Raw genomic sequence first — 19,305 nt, forward strand, 5'->3', positions numbered from 1 at the left:
ATGGTATTCCAGGAAGACAATGCTATTTCCCAAAATCCTTACTAAATATTTTGCTGAAACCCTGAGTCTTTACTAAATAACCTTTAATAAACCTCCAAGAGCTATTTTGTCAGATCCCAAAAATACGATTATTCTCATTCTGTTGTCCTGCTTTAAAATAGCCATTTGCTATGCTAACAAGAACTGTCCTCTAAACCACTCACCATTCCCTAAAACAGACCACATTAATCTCCAGGCAGTGCCAACCAAAGCAGACTTTTCTACTGAGAATTACCTGCCTGATTGACACAGCTGAAATACTTTATGCAAATTAAACACTGTTTCTGCTAATTTACCCTGTCCACAGCATCTATTTTCACTAGCCTTGTTAAGATCTTTGCCTACATTTTTCATTTAGATGAAAGATTATTTTTTCCCTCTAATTTCTGCTCTAGGTTTATGCCAAGCTGGGTAAGTTACTCAAGCGCTGTGTAATTTGTTAACCCTTAACTTTTGTGAGGAAAGGAGTTATATTTGGTAACCACAGGAAAGAAACAAACAGTTTTCCCAACCTTTTAGGCCTAGAAACTTCTGGGAATATGAGAAACAAAGAAGCAGTTGAAAAGAAATAGAACAGCAGACTTTCCCAGAAGGAGGTAAAATAAAACCTAACAAAAATGCTTGAAGGAAATAGCAACAAAAAGCACAGGGACTTTGGTATGCGTAGCAACCAGCGAGATAAACAGACTGCAGCTTAAAAACTGCAGATAAATATATTATCTTATATATGACTCTCACATGCAAAACTGACTGTAAATATTTAGATAATCTAAAATCAAATGCTTATGGACAGATTTTTTTCTTGTACTTTGTGCATACTGTGGGGATGAGGGGCAGTGGAAAGAGCAAGTAGTTAACTTCTTGATTATTCAGGCAAGAGCTTGTTTCTTTGCTTAAAAAAGCAGTAAAAGGGCAGTTTAATTCTAATACTCATTTCTATTAATGCACTTACATGCCGCCTTGGCAGAGTAAAGCGTGTTTGAAGACAGTGAATACACAGGTTGTCCTCACTTTGAGACACTTCTGTGCTCTCCTAAGGTGAATAAAAATCAAATCTGCTAGGCTCAAAGTTCCTCTCCTTTTCCAGGGATAAGTGCTGCCTCAAAAGGGCGAAAGGATAGGTGATACCGGGCTAGGCAGAAGATCATAGTCATTCAAATGCCACCATGTATGTCTAGCTGTTGTTATGTGCTGTTTCACGTGATGTGCTGTTTCATGTGACTACACAGTTTCCAATATTTGGTTCATTTTTTTAATGTCTTGTCAGTGTTTTCATGCGCCTCTTGTTGGCAGAAAATATGATCTTCTTTTAAGGTCTCAGTTCTTCCAGTTCTCAGGGGGCCTCTTTCGGGGCTTAGCTGTTTGGCTGTTTGTCACTATGATATATGAAAATAACAAGCAGAATTAATTTATATTATCATGTTCTGGCTTCAGTGAAGTTAGACTAAAAAAGGTTTTGGTCGGATGGGTTTTGGACGAGCATTCAGAATGCTTTGTTCATTTGATTAGCCACAGAAGCTCAGCACAGTGGAACAATGATTTATTTAACCAAGGTAAGTATTTGCATGTTTGAAAGATCACAGCTGCAAAAATGTATTCTGCGCTGTTTTGTTATAGGTAGCTACATACAGAGGTACCATTAACACAGAGATTGTATTAGTGGTGTTCAGCTGTGTCTGAGGGCCTCATGTCATTGGTACTCTTCTGGCTTTGCATTTGAGTCCCCGACTGCCCATGAGTTGGAGTGCGGTCAAGCTCCACTCTACCATGCGTTATTTTTTTCATTCAACAAGAAAATCTGAAGCAGAAGAAAGCCTTATACATATTTAAGCCCCATTCCCTTCACATGTCACTATGGCCTCCATGGTGTGGAGAAGCTGAGTGTGTGAATGTGCACTAAAGTCAGTGACAGGCAGCAGAGTAGGACAGATCCATAGGAATTTGGTCCATAAGGGCCCAGGTTCTGCCCTAACTTACATCTGTGCATCCTCTATTGACTTCAGCAGGGACTTCTTGCAGTTATGCCATTACGTGACTGCAGGTTTCAAGTGCAAAAAGTTCTTCACTCTTTTGGAGCTAATATAATTTAGAACATGCAAACAGGGGCACAAAAACAGCACAAGGAGGATGACTCAGTCAATAAGACAAAAGTTCATTTCTGTGATTCGGAGGTCAAACAGATTTTCATCTTCTAGTAATTGGGTAGAAAATTTGTGATGCAAAATACTGATTTTGTCGTGCTTCTCTTCTCCTTCACAGGAGGTTTTTACTTCATTATTATTTCCCCTCCTCTCCTCACTGCAACATATTCAAAAGCCTGGAACATTATTTTGTTTCTGGTCTGGCGATAAAAATCTCACTGCTAAGAACAGTTCTAACAGTGCAAATGCTTAGATTATTATCCTTTGTGGTACCATTTTTCAAGTGATGATATTCATCTGTCAATGCCTTTTGTAACAGATGTGCATGTTTAGCATATTTTAGTATTGGGTCTTTTTCTTTAAAAAACCCATACCAATCAGAATTTTAGTCCATGCTGAAGGTTCACTTAGAAGCTTGAAGAGCTGGAGATTGTAAAACCCTTATTTTGCACTTGAGGGAAGCACAGAATACGGTACTAAGTTCCTGGAAATTTAGGAATGTCCTTAAAGAGCTTTGTGTCCTCATTTCCTTCTCTCCTCAGAGGGTATTTTGATATCTACATTCTACATGGCTGAACTTTTGAATAAGCTGATTGCTATCATGTAAAAATTCTGTGTTGTTTGACCACCTCAAGCAGGGCTGGCTTTGGTTCACTTGGGGTGAACCTGAAGTGGGGTGAACCTGTAATCCTGAAGTAGTCCCTGTGACTGTGGGAGTAGGTCCACCATCCCCTGCCTTCAAGAACCTTTTGTTTGTATGCTGACCAGACATGGAGTGGAAGGGGGATCTGGCCAGCAAACACCATCCTGTGACTTAGAAATGGATGGGAATAGAAATAAGGCTTGAATACAAGAGCAGGACCAGAGGTCAGCTTCTGCATGGGAGGACTTATTTCAGCAGTGGTGTCAGGGGAATGATGCGCTTCCGTTGTCTGTGAATTAGCGAAAAGGCCCACAGTTGAGGAAGCAGATATTTGTGAGGTGGCTTTCCTTTGGGTGGTGTGAGGCTGTAGGCATGGCGTCAGGTGGGAAAGGGTCCAGGAAACCAGACTAAACCTAGCCCAAAGCAAAATCCTGGAAAGACATATGACGTCACCAAGTGCTTCTCTTTACTGATCCTTTTCAGTTCTGCCTCATTATTTGCTAATGGAAGAGGCTCTAAGGTTTTATTTTTAATTACTTTCAGTTGTCCGTATTTCAGAGTTTCAGAAAAATAGATAACCAACCTGTAGTGAATGAGAGGTCTAAACAAGTTATACATTCATGTTCAGAGTGCAAGTAAAACTAGATGTAATCCCCAGTTGCAAAGTTTGGATCCCACATTCCTTGATTTTGTGGCACGCTTCCACCAGTGATTTCATGGCTTTGCGGCCCCTGTGCAGGAAGACTGAGACGTCTTTCTCATAATTCCTCAAATAACTGCTATGCACATTATCCCCTGGCTAATCCTTATGTATCTCTGATGCTTGCATTCAAAGTCTTCAAGAAATAGGCATGCCTCACGTTTAAGCTGTCAGAACGTGCACTGGTATTCTTGTTTGTTATTCCACCATCAGCACTACATTTCATTGCAACCACCATTGTAAAATATTTTAAAAGGTCCAAAATAAAAATTACAACACTTGGAAAGTTTTTCCCCCTTAAAAAAAAAGAGTATCCTCTAATGCATTTTCTGCTGGTGCTACTTTTAAAAAATGTTTTGGAAAGAAAGGCTGTTTCTCTTTGAAAGGGAAAATCATGAAACTATTTGGATCAAAATGACTGAATTCTTATTACAGATCTAATCGTAACTTTCTATTGGGAAACTTTATGAAGACAAGAAGCCATACTGTCCTTAAAAAAAAGTTTTGATTCCCTGGAAATGGTTTAGTACTGAGGACTTGAAACTTTATATATCTTTTCAGCCCTGATTTAGGTCTGTAGACCTCAATCTGCTGTTGTAAAGCAAGATTTGTTTTCCCTTTTCTAAAATCTTGTCCTGATTCGGCATAAGACTGGATCACAAAATATATGTTTTCTTGATAATAAAAAAAAATTGTTCTTTACCCATTTCTCATACTTATGTAGACAGCCTTAACTGTTAGGGAAGCTGTGTGTTTTATTTGTAGTAGTATTTTTAGTATTTTTTAAAGTACTTTTTAATATTCTGTATATAAAAAGAGAGTCTATTGCTAATGATTTCTCAGGTGTTGAAAAAGTTAGAGGCATGGCTTTCAAAGTCCTGCACTCATATGCATATCACTTACTCAAATATAAACCAGAGTTAGTCAAAAAACTTTTTCCTCTAACCACTGCCAATTCAATGAAACCAAGGGATTTTTTGGGGAATATGTAGTTTTCTGACTAATTTTCAGTGGCAGTTGTTCAAGTCTCATTAGAACCAAGTTGAAAAAGATTCTTCTGACCTTAGCATTCTGATTATATTACAATAAAATGTTAATGTTGAAATGAAACATTTTGGGAAGATTAAGCAAAATATTCTGGAATGCTTTATTTTGCAAATAAATCCTTATTTTTCAACTCTTTTCCTGAATTGGAATTAAATAAGCTATTAAAATCCACATTTTCCTGCTAATTGAAATTTTGTTGTTCAGCCATTTCTCCTACTCAAGCACACAGCCATGATTTTTGGGGAAAATGAATTTTCCAGCTCAAGTCCAGTAGTTTAGTCCATGAAACGGTCGGAATGATATGTCCAGTGAATTAATTCTCTTTACATCCCCACCATCTGAGAGATAACCGCAAAAAATACCTTAAAGGCTACACCTTTAGAAGGACAAACCATTGCCATTTCAGAGACTTCTTCAGAGCAGTAAATATACAGTGTTTGTGGAACGTGCGATGGAATATGCATCACAGTCCCCAGTTATATATGATGGAAGTAATCCAGACTTTCCTCTCACTTTTGGCATCTTGTGCTATAACTCTTACTTGATTTTCATTTTTTCTTCTAGTGCCAACAATATGCCTAAGCAAGTAGAAGTACGGATGCATGAAAGTCATTTAAGTCCAGTGGAGCACAGATCCAGGAACATATGTGTGCAGTTCTGCCAGTCGCTCCGCAGGAATCTGCTCCTGACTCTCACTGTATTTGGTAAGGTACATCCGTGGGTCTGGACGTGCTGTGTGTAGCTGGAGTTGTTCATGCAGTACCACAGACCCTGTCTGTGGTCATCAAGTGTTCCAGTAGAACAGCCCACAGGCATTGTCACTTTAGTTCAGGTGTGTAGGGTATTACTGACACAACAGAGCAAATCCACACCACTGAGATACATTCCGCATCTGGTTTTGAATGGAGAATGTCTAAGTCCCAAGGCCAGTCAGATCAATGTCATTCGGTAGAACTAAATGCACTACACATCTTTTTTTTTGTCTCAGTTATTTGAAAAAAAAAAAAAAAAAAGAAGACCAAAACTCTTCAAAATTTCCTTTCCTTCATCTTTTATCTCTCAGTTCATGCTCTGCTGCTTTTAAGGTTTATCCCCCTCTCTGTAGCTGTAAGCCAGCGCTCCGTGATCTCATCGTGAATACTGCCTCTGGCTTTAGCAGCTTCCAAATGTGGAACAGTTTGACATTTTATTGTGGTTCACTGGCTCTTTGCCTGTTTCTTTTTCACTGAAAGCCTAACAGCCAAATGCAGCAAATCCATAGACATACTCTATTTTGTTATTGTTTGAAAGACCAGCTGCAGCTGGTCTTAAGCTGCAAATTTCACATCCATATATTTCAGCCTTCAAAACCCATACCTGCTGAAGTGTTTAGACAGTATTTGCTTTGAATCATCTTTAGAAGGTGGCTGATGCAGTTCCAGAGAAAGTTTTAAATATACATATATTTTCCGTTGTATCAAACTGCTACTTCAAAGAGTCGTAGTTGCTGCAAATCACAACTCACACTTTGCTGTCAAGTTTTATTACACTTGAGAGTTGAGATTAGGAAAAAAAAGGCATCCTACATGTAAACATAAAATATCCATTCATAAAGACCATGTTATGAAAGTAAACATGACCTTTTTTGCTAGACATAACTTTAAAAGTCTCAATCCTGAGATAGACTTTTAGGTGTTATCACTGTACATATTCTGAATAAGTGATGAAAGGATTTTTTGTGATTTTGAGAATGTTAGGACAAAGAGAAGAGAAAGATGCAGACCATTAAAGGGAAGAAGTAATAAATAATAATAAATAATACTTTATTAATAAATAAAGTAACAAATCAATAATAAATTAAGTAATAAATAAAGTACTAAGAATAAAGCTTTCTTTAATGATATGTGCAGTATTCCAGATCAGGTACTCTATTCCAAAACTCCCCAAATTAAACTTGAATCTGTTTTTCTCACAAGATTATTCTAGCTTTCCTGCAGAATTTTTCTTAGGCTGTAAAATAGCTACTCATGCTGACCTTGTTGTCACGTGGTACCATTCTTATGTTGAGAACTAGATGTTGTACCCAGAACAGCTGGGTCCTAACCCTGGCTCTTCTGTGAGTTTTGTATGGCCTTATATAAATCACTTCACCTCTTGGTGCCTCAATTTTATCAGCTGTAGAACAATGATATGAATTATGTTTGACTATCCCTCACTGTATTGCAAGGCCTACACAGTATTAGTAAACCTCAATAACATTGTGGTTTGCAGCAAATTTGTATTTGCAGAAGCAGAATAGCACATTAGGTGCAAGCTCAGCTGTCAGAAGATTCTACATCAGGACAACTTCTCCTTAATCATGAGATATGTGGTAAGCACGTTACAGTCTCGTGTTAATTAGAAGGCTAAGCCTTCCAAAATCTGTTCTGTACCAAAAATCAATTGCCTTGTGTAACTGTTTTTCTTCAAGGCTGTTCTTCTGAGTAATCAATGCACGTTCAGGTGTATTTAGGTTATCTACCTGCTCTTCTTTATTCTTCTTCCAGGTGTCATCCTGGGTGCAGTGTGTGGGGGTCTTCTTCGTCTAGCAACACCTATTGACCCTGACATCATCATGTTAATAGCCTTCCCAGGAGATATACTTATGAGGATGCTAAAAATGCTGATCCTCCCTTTAATTATCTCCAGTTTAATCACGGGTAAGATCTATTAGCCATAAATACTTTAAGATGCTTGCTGCAGGTATCACCTGCTTTGCTTTTTCTGATGTAGGAAGAATAACAGCATAGTCCTGTCAGGGATTTTGCAGTTGCAACATATATTACAGAGTTAATGTCTGATTAACTTCATTGACTTTAATACACAGATACTCCAGTGAATTTATTTTCAAATACATGCACACATACTACCTTCTTGAACATTTCTTAATATGCAGCTTCACCTGAGTTAGACCTTGCAAATAAGATGGCATGACACTAGCAAGCCCAGCTTTCTTAAAGCTGTGGTGTCAGCCAGACCGTGACCAATTTGCAAAAGATGGTATGATATCTTCTCTGTTTTTCAATGCCTCCTCTGCGATTAGAGGGAATCTTAAATGGTTCTTTTCAAATTATTAGCAGCAGACATTGTTCACATAAGAACTGAAGGGAGAAGCTTCAGGAATCTATCTAGTGGTGAGAATTTCACAAGGACAAAAGTAGGCACCTATAGGCAGTCATTGAACTTTGGAAATTATAAAGGATTTTATTTTATGATTACTGAATTGGATATTGAGTCTCAATATATTTGTTTGTTTCTTAAAATGAAACACCTGCAGGACTGTCTGGATTAGATGCTAAAGCAAGTGGCCGATTGGGTACAAGAGCCATGGTCTACTACATGTCCACCACTATTATCGCTGCTGTGCTGGGCGTGATTTTGGTTTTAGCCATCCATCCTGGGAATCCAAAACTCAAGAAACAGCTTGGTCAAGGGAAGAAGAATGATGAAGTATCTAGTCTGGATGCTTTCTTGGATCTGATCCGAAACCTGTTCCCTGAAAATCTAGTCCAAGCATGCTTTCAGCAGGTAAATCCTTCTAGTAAATCCTCCTTAGTAATATTTTTTACATCTTTTACTTACCAGAGATGTCTGTAGAGTTAATGTTGTTGTTTATATTAATGACAGAAATGGTGATGCAAAGAGAAATACAGATCTTAAGTCTTGAGGAGGTAAATGAAAAAATGCTATTTATAGCTGCTTTGATTTATGTTGTAGTTATTATTTAAATTCATAGGTTTATTTAAAGAAGATGATTTTTAGTGTGTTATTAAATAAACTTAATTTTTTCCTCACTTTTTCTGGTTTTGTTTAGTGGTGGGGGGCTAAAGTGGTAACTTCTGTGGGAAGCTGCTAGAAGTCGCTCCCCTTTGTTCAGAGGACTTGGCTGGGCCTAGGGCGGACCCGCTGCTGGCCAAGGCTGAGCCAATTGGTAGCAGAATGTTCCATGATAACGCCTCTGCGATAACGTATTTAAGAAGGGGAAAACAGAAAAAAAAGCAGAGAAGATGTGAAGAAGCTGAGTGGGGGCAGAGAGGGGGAGGCACGGGCCTTGTAGGCCTCACCCTCTGGCCTCTTGCCAGGCAGCCAACTGGGCCCAACTTGGCCCAGCCCGGCTGCAGGAAGTGGAGAGGAGATGAGATGTGAATGAGATGTGAAGAGATCCTGAGAGGCGTCTGCCAGCCTGTTGTGAAGAATTTTTCTTGTGAGAGAAACAGCTGCAGATGCCAAGGTCAGTGGAGAAGGAGGGGGAGGAGTAATGCGGCTTCTGGCCAAGATTTCCCTGCAGCCTGTGGTGATGACCATGGTGGAGCAGGTTGTCCCCCTGCAGCCCATGGAGGTCCACGGAGGAGCAGAGATCCACCTGCAGCCCATGGAGGACCCCATGCCGAGGCAGGTGGATGCCTGAAGGAGGCTGTGGCCCATGGAGGGCCCGCTGGGGCAGCTGTTCTGGAGGGACTGCACCCCGTGGAAGAGATGACCCACGCCGGAGCAGTTTCATGAAGGACTGTCGTGTATGGGTGGGACACCACGATGGAGCAGGGGAGGAATGTGAGGAGTTCTTCCCCCGAGGAGGAAGCAGTGGCGTGAAACAACGCGTGATGAACTGACCGCGACCCCCATTCTCTCTTCCCCCCTGTGCTGCTCGGGAGGGGAGGTAGTAGAGATAATGTTAAGCCCGGGAAGAGGGAGGGATGGGGGGGAGGTTATCTTGTTCCCTGTCTCATTCTCCTGCTAATTTTAGAAATAAATGAATAGTTTTCCCCAAGTTGAATCTGTTTTGTCCATAACTGTAACTTTATGGATTTTCTCCCTGTCCTTACCTCAAACCTCGAGCCATTTTTCTTGTATTATCTTCCCCTGTTCTCTCGGAGGCTGGGGAGAAAGAGAGACTGTGTAGTCTGGTCCCGATCAGTGCTGAACTACGACAAATATATACAGTTGTGAATACTAGCTTGGGACTGAACATCTGATGAATTATAGGATCTTGCACCCAGGTGGAATTTGATCTTAGTTGTTAGTTACAAAGCTGATGGTTCTGCAAAGCCCTGTTTGTAATATGTGGATGATCTTCATTCCAGCTGGTTCACAGTGGAAATGTACCCCAAAACACAACCTTTCATAACTTCTGTAGCTGTATTAGAATCCAGACTAGCATATTAGAATCCAGGACTAGGATCCAGATAATACAGCCAGGTGGCTGACCCACCTACAGATGTCTCCATCAGACCAAGTTTCACGCATGCTGGGAAAGAAGGATGCTTGAACCATGTGTTGCTTGCTCTGAAGGTAGATAATTTTGTCTAAAAGCTTTTTACCAATGCTTAATCAAAACAGTTTCACTTCAAGGGGTAAAATAAATGAAAAATGCATGCTTCCTAATTTCTGGTTAAGCATATTTCTTGTATGTAAGTAGCTTTTTTCCTAAAATTAAATTGTTTGGCAATAAAGCAGACTTTTTTTTTTTAGTGGAACAGGGTTTGTTGCCAAGCCTATTCTTAAGCGTTTCTATGTGAAATGGCATGATAGCTGGAGCTGTGGTTATGGCCAAAGAATAAAGTAAAGAGAAGAGGGGGAAGGGAGAAGAGGCCATGGGAGGTGGAAGAATGAAGGGCAACCTAAGCTGCCAAAAGGGCTTGGATTGCTTCACTTCCTCCATAGACTTCCATATAAAGACACATAGTCCTTGGGGGTTTAAAGAGAGAACATTCTCAATATTTCCAAATTATCATGGCAGTGTCAGTCATGTGGTCAAACTGTGGGTGGCTAAACATCACACGTAATATGAAATGTATTTTTGCAAAATTGAGTGAGGGGAGAGCAGAGTGCTTCTGTTTTTTATTTCCTTTTCCTCATTTGAACTGTGGAAGAGAGGAGAATTAAATTTCTGGTCAGTTGGAAGAGGTCAAATATCTCAACAAAGAGACAAAAAGCAGCAGAAAGAAGAATTAAGCTACCCATTGATAGTTTTCTTGTAACCTTAATATTGCTTTTTCAGTGTGTGTAATATTAATGTGCAGGTCACTTCACTAGTAATGGATCACAATTCCACTGATTGTTTTTTAAACTTAGTCAAAAAAGCTACTGAGCTTTTTGGCTTTCCAGTGTTCGATTTTATCAGATTTGGAACTAATTACCAGTGAAAGCCTCTGCCACAAAGCCGCCTTTCATTTGCAAAGTCAGTCACACTCCTTTCCAGATGGAACTTGTGCCTTCTATTAGCCCTTAACTCCTCAGTAAGAAGTTAGGCTTTACTTATCTCTCTCTTTATTTAGGAGGAAAATTAATTGCTTTTAATGGTGTCCGCGTATGTTTTCTCTTCCTACATTTATACAGACTCTCTCCATGAGCATTCAGTGCTTCCAGGTTGCCTTACGAGGAAGCAATTTTTTTCAGAAATTCTGCAAAGAATGATTTTGAAGGGTGCACAGCAATGGTACTGTGTAGCTGTGGTTGGTGGGGGAGTTTTACACACCCTTCCTTGTGACCAGACAGAAAGCAATGAAGGGAGTCACTTGCAATTTTGAGACAGTTAATTTGCAAACTCAGCTCTGAACCATCATGGGATTTCAGTATCTCTTGAATTTTTGTGTGGTTCATAAGAAACTCTTCATTTATAATGAAAACTGACCTTTGACTTAAGTGGCTTATGGAATTTGTGAGTGTGTAAAGTCACACATTTGTGAGTGTGTAATGGTCTAAGTTTAATTTTTGTGGCTCTGTTCTTATATCCTGGATACCTCACATAAAAAGTATTATGTTGACAACATCCTCCAGATAAAATTTGACTCTGAAAAAAATGTAAATGTGCAGGAACATTGGTTGTTTCAGGACCACTGAAGAGTTTCTCGTACAAAGCTATGTAGATTTCCTGTCTACATCCACCTCTCTCTAGATTTAGAGAGCAGGTTTTGAAAGGAGAAATGTAAGGTATTTTAAAACCATATGGTTTAAATCCTTATGGTTTTAAAATCCATGGATCGAATCTGGATTGTCATCCACAGTACTACAATGTCCATCTCAACTGGAAAGAGATGCAAATGTTCTTTGAAAGGCTAATGCACTGTTTCTGGTGCCTTACTCAAATATGTTTCTAGGAACAAGGAAAGTGGGGAGCTGTTGGGAAACCATGGCAAACCGCTCATAGCTTCCTATCTATTTTGCCTTTCCCAGAGCCATGAAGAGGCAGGAAAGGCTCAAGGTGTGAAGTGGGAGGAAAACATCCCTTCTAAAAGCAGCAAGTCACAGATCTCTCTTTTTCCACTTCCTCCTCCCTTTTTTCCTAGCCATAAACTCAAGCCCATTCCTTCTCCTACCATTCCTTCCCAGCTTTCCCTTGACCCTGCGTTTTATGTGCCAGGAGGGGTCCAGATCTATTCAGATGCTGTTATTTTCTTTTTTGAGGTGATCAGATTTCATTTAATAAGTATCTGGCAGGTTTTATAATTTTTCTGTGATCTATCACTCACAATATTTTAATTAGAGAGCTCAGGAGACTGTGTGTATTAGATTTTGAATTCTTGCAATCACCAAATGAAGTGCTGGAAATGTCCTGAGTTTTTGGTTCAAGTTAACCATCAAACTATGATAACTTTAGCTGGGCAGCCCATCCCAAATAACAAGCCTTACTGCAGAGTTGTTGCTGTGACTGATCTTAGAGGTGCCTGCCTTTTGGTGCTAAAGAAATGGTATCAACATGTAACATACAATCTGTGAAGCACCATTTGTGAACCATCTGGACAAAGGGGCTAACTGTCTGTAAAATATTACATTGTAGTGGTAAGGAACAAGTATTTCCCATACTTTTCTCACTAGAGTCACGAGGAAGACTCCCAGGACTTTGTGACACTTGGAATTATTGAAAAACAAACTTATTTTTGGAAGAGAGGGTAAGAGGTTGTGGAATGCATGTCTAATTCTTCAAAAAATATAGTTCCCTGGAATTTCAAGTGAAGACTCTTTTTATTATTATTTCCTGATCTCCCATATGTAGTACGTTCAGTCTGTTTTCATTCTCATCCTCCCTTTTTATTGCCTTCAGATCCAAACTGTCACCAAGAAGGTGCTGGTGCCACCGCCCATTGAAGAACCACCTAATGTCACTGACTCTGCTTTTGCTATGATGAATGAGACAGTGCGCGAAGCACCACCCGAAGCCCAGCTGGTCATTAAGAAGGGACTTGAATTTAAGGATGGCATGAATGTCCTGGGTAGGAAAACTTTTGCCTGTCAAATATGTACATCATATGTATGACACAGCTTTTGGATGTGACTGGGTAACCAGTGTTGTTTGATGTGCTCTTCAGTGCAAGTTTAGTCTCCCCAAATAATCATCAAATGTTGTCGCCCACTGGCTGCCCATTGGTCTCTGAGATGAAAATCTAATGTTCTTACTAGAAATATGACTGTATCACAGAAGCAATCAAGTGACTTATTTTGGATTGGTAGCTTTGCGGGTATTAATTGGAGTACAGCGGGGAAGCATGTAGGAGGTGCACACAATATCCTTTCATCCTAGCAGTAGCCTACCTAGACCAGTACTAATGCATATTGGCAAAACAGTGTGGGGCAGAGCTTCAAGAGCCAGTGCTTTACCCACCCCCTGATGAATTTGAGCTCAGTGGTTTCCAGTAGGTGTCTTGGGCACACTGAACTAGCATTTGGCTTGAGGCAGAGCCTGAAGTGAGAGGTGGGGTGTGAACTGCACCACCCAAGAAAAATCCCAGAGAGGCTTGACACATCTCTGAGTCACAACTCCCTCCTTCTTTCATCTTGGCTGCTGACCTTTACCAGCTGCAAATTATGAACAACTACCATTGTGCCATCTTGTCTGGACAAGCCAGCAAGGGGGAGTGGTACAAAGGCTTTGCCTGTCTCCCACCTCTTCCTGAAGCACTTGTTTGGACTGGGGCAGGGACGTGGGGGAAAGAAGAGCAGCCACCCGCCACACCACTTCTATTTTCTCCTCTGTGCCTAGACTCACTGTTTCGTCAGCCCAGAGAAGAGTGCTCCTCCTTCACCTTTTACTTTCTGGATGTTAGTGAAGTCAGTCAGAAATTAGCCCTCAATTTGTAGCCTCATTGGTACACTCACACTTGAAGATACACATGCTCTGTGGCAGCATGTCCATGGGGCTGAGGCTGACACCTGTGTTTATAGGTGCTGTCCTCAAAGTGGGACAGTATGTGGCAGTACCTAAACCACTGCTTTACCTCACCATTAGGCCATCACTTTTCAAGGGCAAGCGGCCCCTTACTGCTGATGAGCTGCTTCTGCTGACATGGTGGCTGCTGTGCCTGCAGAGCCTTTCCAGGTGTTGGCGAGTTGGTTGGCAGTGGCTGCTCTGCTTACTTGTAAGGGAGATAGCATCAGTAAGCTGAGCAGAGATGATTTGTTTCTCTGTGACGCAGCCTGCTCTGCAAGAATCAGGAGCCACTGTGTTCTGCCTGCCTCCACGGCTCCTCCTTCCATTCAGCATCTGTGGGCAGAGGAGCCACTTTCTTTCAAAGCTGCAAATTGGCATTTTGCACCCTGTGTGAGGCAGCAGCTCATTGCTCATGCTGTTACCCTCACTTGCTTTTTTTTTCTCCTGGAGCTCTGCTTATGCATTGAAATGAAGCTGTATTTGTAATGTGAGAGATGCATTGCATTTAGTACTGGACTTGTTTTGTGCAGGGTCTGTCATGGATAAGAAAAGAGCTAGAAGGCTGAATACAATTTCTACTGAAAGCAAATACACAGTTTAAGTGGGAAGTTTGCTGTAATATTTTGACCAATGACTCCCAAATGTTGCAGTTATTTGGTTTGGTTTGGTGTGGTTTAGTTTTGAATGAAGGAGTGAAAACATTGGGGAATTGCCATCCAGCTTGCATAAACTGTACAAGCCAGGCAAACTCCTGCAAATGTGAACCAACTTGACTCTTATGACTAATGTAGCAGCTCGTTTGGAATTAACGGACAAAACCACTTACTAACATTTTCTGATGCAGAGTCTGAATTCCAGGAAGTTACTTGGTCTTTGACTGAAAAGCTTTTCATCATTTCTCTATGCTCTGCAGCACGCAAACATACACTTCATTTCCCTATTCAGGTGACTCAACAAAGATAGCTTGGTGCTGAAGAATGACTTTATATCCAGGAGATAGGATTAAACAAAAAAAAAAAAAAGAAAAGAAAAAAGAAAAAAATCTGGTTGCTAAACCCAGTGTGAGGATATGGGACAGCCTGTCTTTTCCCAGAGTACTCGTAGCTGAAATTCCCTTCTCTTGAATGGTTTTGTCTCCCGATGGGTTTTTTCTTAGGAATTTCCCAGCTGAATTCCACACGTTTGTTAAATACTGAACTCATGTCATGACTGAGAATTTAGCCTCAAAGAGTGGCTGAAGATTCAAACCATCTATCAGTATCAGTTAATGATCCCACTCTGGACACTGAAAATTGCTGGATGGTAAAGGTTAGCATTTGGAGACACGGCTCCAAAATAATATGACAGATGCGCTCAGTTGGTTTTTCACATTGTTAGTCCAATATACCACACCTTAGCATTTAAATTTAGGAGCCAAATGTTACTTGTATTGAATTCTATGATTATGTATTCACTGATAGGCTGTTTCAGTGACATTAATCTCTTTAATTGGAGTTCTGTGGTTTAGCTTAAAGTGCAATACCCACCTTCTCCTCCCACCCCCACTTTCTTAATTTAACTAGAATACTCCTGGCCTGCACAAGTTATGTTCTGGGGCTCCTTTTGCCTTTCCCTGTACTCCAGAACTGACTAGTCTGTAGGTTGAATCTCTCAAGGGACTTTTATAAAGCTTGAGAAAAACACTCTTCGTCTCTAGTGACTTAGCAACAAAGAAGAGTCATGATATGGCACTGTATTGCCTCTCCCATTTGCCAGGGGCTATGAACAACTTGCTAAAAACTGTGGTTTTACTTGCCTTTTATTGTCTTGCAATTTTTTTCCCCAATAGGTTTGATAGGATTCTTTATTGCTTTTGGCATTGCTATGGGGAAAATGGGAGAACAGGCCAAGATGATGGTGGATTTCTTCAACATCCTGAATGAGATTGTAATGAAGTTAGTTACTATGATCATGTGGTAAGTTTGAAGTTCTAAGTTCTAGAACAACAACAAAAAAAAAGATTTTAAAAAACCTCATAAAACCCTAATATAGCACATAGTGACCACAGTTTGTTAGTAGACAATGTAATTAAATAGTTCGTTTTTTTTAAAGCCTTCACAAGTATGTTAGAACCACAGCAGCATTATTTCTATTTGGTGAGGATTATTTAGGACCCAATTTGAAATATTTCTGAAGGTATTCTGTTCTTTGTTTACTGAAATCTAAGACATGCAGGTACCAGCAAAGACCTTCAAATACTACATTGATTATGGAAGTTCGTTACATAGAAGGACACCTAAGCAAGCAAGAACATAAGAGCATCCAAATCTTCCTGGGAGGGTAGCATAATCCCAGGGTATTACCTAGGAGGTATCATTACAAAGAAGCCTGGAGACACTTTATTCACTATCTTCTGTAGTAAAAATACTTTACCACCAAATAAAATTCCAGTGGTTTTCAGTGCTGTGTAGTCCCTTCACCCATAGTTTTTGCAGAATCTGTGTCTTACAACCTCACCACAATGGGATCACTGGAACGTATCCGTCCTGCTTTTGAAGTATACACATTCATAATAGTGAGACCTGGCTTGCCTTCAAGGGAGTGACTTCACCCAATTAAAACTGAGCCCTTGTTTACATTTCAGGAAGGGGATTCTCTTTTTTTTTTTTTTTTTTGAGATGTTTCTTCTGAGGCTTTCCTCAGAGCTATTTATACGTGCCAAGTGTGACCATATCACACAAAACCCTTTTTTTCAGAACATAAAAACACATTGCTACATTTGGCATTGTACTACTGTGTTTCATATCTCCTGGGTCTTTAAGAGCAAAAATAGCCACTCTAGTACAACACCAATGAGCCACGTATCACGGCTCGCTACTCCCTGTGATGCCCTGGTGTCCCTGGAAGTGATTTCCTGAATTATAAGTATGTCTTTTCTCTGAGGCTTTAGATGGACACAGTTTGTAGAAAAGGGAGCAGGGTGCCTGAAGTGCAAGTCTTCAGCATCATCAGTGTTTCAAAGGAAGACCGTTACACAAGAGTGATGCTGGTAGCAACAGCGATGTGGAAATGTGTAGAACAAAAGAGAGAACTTGACGCAATGACTTTGCATTCCTGTTATGCTTCTGCTTTTCTGTAGATGATCTTGCTGCATAAAAACACAGTTGTTTTTATTCACAAAGCTCTACTGCTTTCAATAGTTATTGTGACCTGCTACTCGCAACTCTCTAGAGAGACAGTGACTATACGCTCGTAACACTCCGAGAGCTAGAATTTGCTCTTACTTCACCTAGCACCAGTTGGCATACCCAAGACATAATACCTTGCCTACAGTATAAATTGTCTCTAGTAATCCGTGTTGCAATGGCAGGAAATCGTTCAAGTTTCAAGAAATTCACTGTAAATGTTTATTTTTTACTGATTGCTTTTTATTTCTCTTTTTGTGAGAAGGGAGATTGATGTTGGGAATTAAACTTACTCATCTCTGTCTAGAATTTTTAAGAATTGTTGTGGCCAGAAGCAGGTTTGTTATGTGTGTTTATAAAGACAAATGCACTTCTGTTACATTTTGTTTGGTTTATGATTTCTCTGCACACAGAGCTGTAACTCCCGTGGCAACTCCATATTCTCAGGAGCATGGCATTGCTACACAAACATAAAACAAATCAGACATCTGGCTCTGACAGCATCTAGTTCTTTATAATAAATACGCTTCGTCAAGTTCATTGAAACCTGGCTTTTTATGTGGTGTAACAGCTGGCCTTGCATTTCAAGTAACTGCGGGCTGTCCAGGTTTTGGGCCCTTTGCTTGAGAGACCACGGGATGTTTCTTACAGAAAACATGAAGCCCTTTTATTCTGAAAGCCAGTTTCTTTTGTATTGTCTTTAATTAAGCATCCAAATCAGTAACTACTTTTGAAAATATACATTACCATTTATTTTCAGAGAGACATTTAGTTTCCTGTTTTTCCACGTGTAAGACACATAACTTTCTCCCAGCTTAAGTTTTATAAAACAGGTAGAGAAAGTGAATGTCACTTAAAATTATATAATATACTAATCTTTACCAGTGCAGGTGTAAATGTTGTCTTCTATCCATGCACTTCGAGGCATTTTTCACTGATTATTACATTTTTTAAAATAATATCCATTAATTCAAAAATTTTCAATTATCAAACTGTGCTACCATTATATTCTTATTTAAAAGTTCCATTTATGCCAGCGGGGAATCATGTGTCTCAGGTGGCAAAAAACCTGCCTTAAGTAAGAAAAGCACATAATTAATGAAGAATCCATAAACTAAAAAGCATTTATCCAAATTATTGAAAGAACATAATAGAAACATTTGCACCCTTCAAGATAAAAGCAATTCATTTCAACAGATAGTTTAACTGAAGCAAATAATGCAACTCCCTGAAACCAGATAAGCAATGGGTTATAAAAGTTATGTATTAAGAACAAATACTACCCCACTCTTCATAACGATCCAAGCCTGTGTAACTTTATAGTATTCTTGTATGATATTATTCCAAGATCAAAGACTATTCAGGAAATGCATATTCCATTCGATGGCGTGGAATAAAATGAAGTAGATGGGGAATTCACTGAAGACGGCCATTATTTTTAAAAAATAGGTGGAAGCTATACATTGAATTTCCTTGAATTTCCTGATCTGCATCTTGGTGTTGAGCCTGAGAGGTCCCTACTCTTTCTCCAGTCTATACTGTTGAGCACAATTTTTATCACTATGCTGCAAAGACTAGTTCTGTCTATGCTTGTTCTCTTTCTCCAGGTATTCCCCTTTGGGCATTGCTTGCCTCATCTGTGGAAAAATCATTGCAATCAAGGACTTAGAAGTAGTTGCTAGACAACTTGGGATGTACATGGTCACTGTGATTGTGGGTCTTGTCATCCATGGAGGGATCTTCCTGCCTTTGCTCTACTTTGTGATAACAAGGAAAAGCCCATTTTCATTCCTCGCTGGCATCTTCCAGGCATGGATCACAGCACTGGGCACAGCTTCCAGGTACACTTGAGAAATAAGTTTGCTTTATTTTTTTAGCAGATTAGCTACTCTGTAGAGATAATACTTCTGTTGTTCTGACCTCCGCTGCAAAATCATTTTATGCCATTGAATAAAAACTATTTTCAATCCAGACATGTTGAAATAAATACAAATAACCACTCACTTTGGGGATTTTTTAGAGAGGTTGTACATCCAGGTGCAGAGAGTTGAAACCTTTTTGGCCAGGCTGAGGAACCATGGAAGACACCTACATATTGTGCTCTTCTCATAAAGAAACCTTGTCTCCATGGCCTGCCCACCTGTCCTTGCTCATGGTGGCAGAACTGAAGGGAAAAGCTATTTGCATAGTCCCTGCCTGCTGAGCCCGCCGGGGTTCATTGCAACGATGGCTGGTACACACCTTGTGCTGGTGATGTGATTTGTAGCAGTAAAGGTAAGGTGGAACTTGTATTTCTGAAGAAAAAGAACCTTACCTGACTGAGTTTCTATGTGTCAGAGAACTATATTTTCTATCCTGGATTTCTTTTAATAAGATACAGGAATACCTTTGCTGTAGGAGGCAAAGTG

General features: G+C 40.0%; 1 protein-coding gene across 1 annotated transcript in view; it reads left to right on the forward strand.

Annotated features, from left to right (window-relative positions):
- SLC1A2 (solute carrier family 1 member 2) overlaps positions 1-19,305 on the forward strand; it is a 95,629-nt gene that overhangs the window by 52,598 nt on the left and 23,726 nt on the right. The window contains exons 2-7 of the mRNA XM_086748132.1: positions 5,135-5,274; positions 7,096-7,248; positions 7,866-8,116; positions 12,630-12,798; positions 15,562-15,688; positions 18,505-18,738. Of these exons, the coding sequence (XP_086604258.1) occupies positions 5,135-5,274; positions 7,096-7,248; positions 7,866-8,116; positions 12,630-12,798; positions 15,562-15,688; positions 18,505-18,738 (1,074 nt within the window). The remainder of the gene's footprint in view (positions 1-5,134; positions 5,275-7,095; positions 7,249-7,865; positions 8,117-12,629; positions 12,799-15,561; positions 15,689-18,504; positions 18,739-19,305) is intronic.

This window comes from Chlamydotis macqueenii, chromosome 5, assembly GCF_036417535.1.
Source record: "Chlamydotis macqueenii isolate bChlMac1 chromosome 5, bChlMac1.mat, whole genome shotgun sequence".
Taxonomy (NCBI): Eukaryota; Metazoa; Chordata; class Aves; order Otidiformes; family Otididae; genus Chlamydotis; species Chlamydotis macqueenii.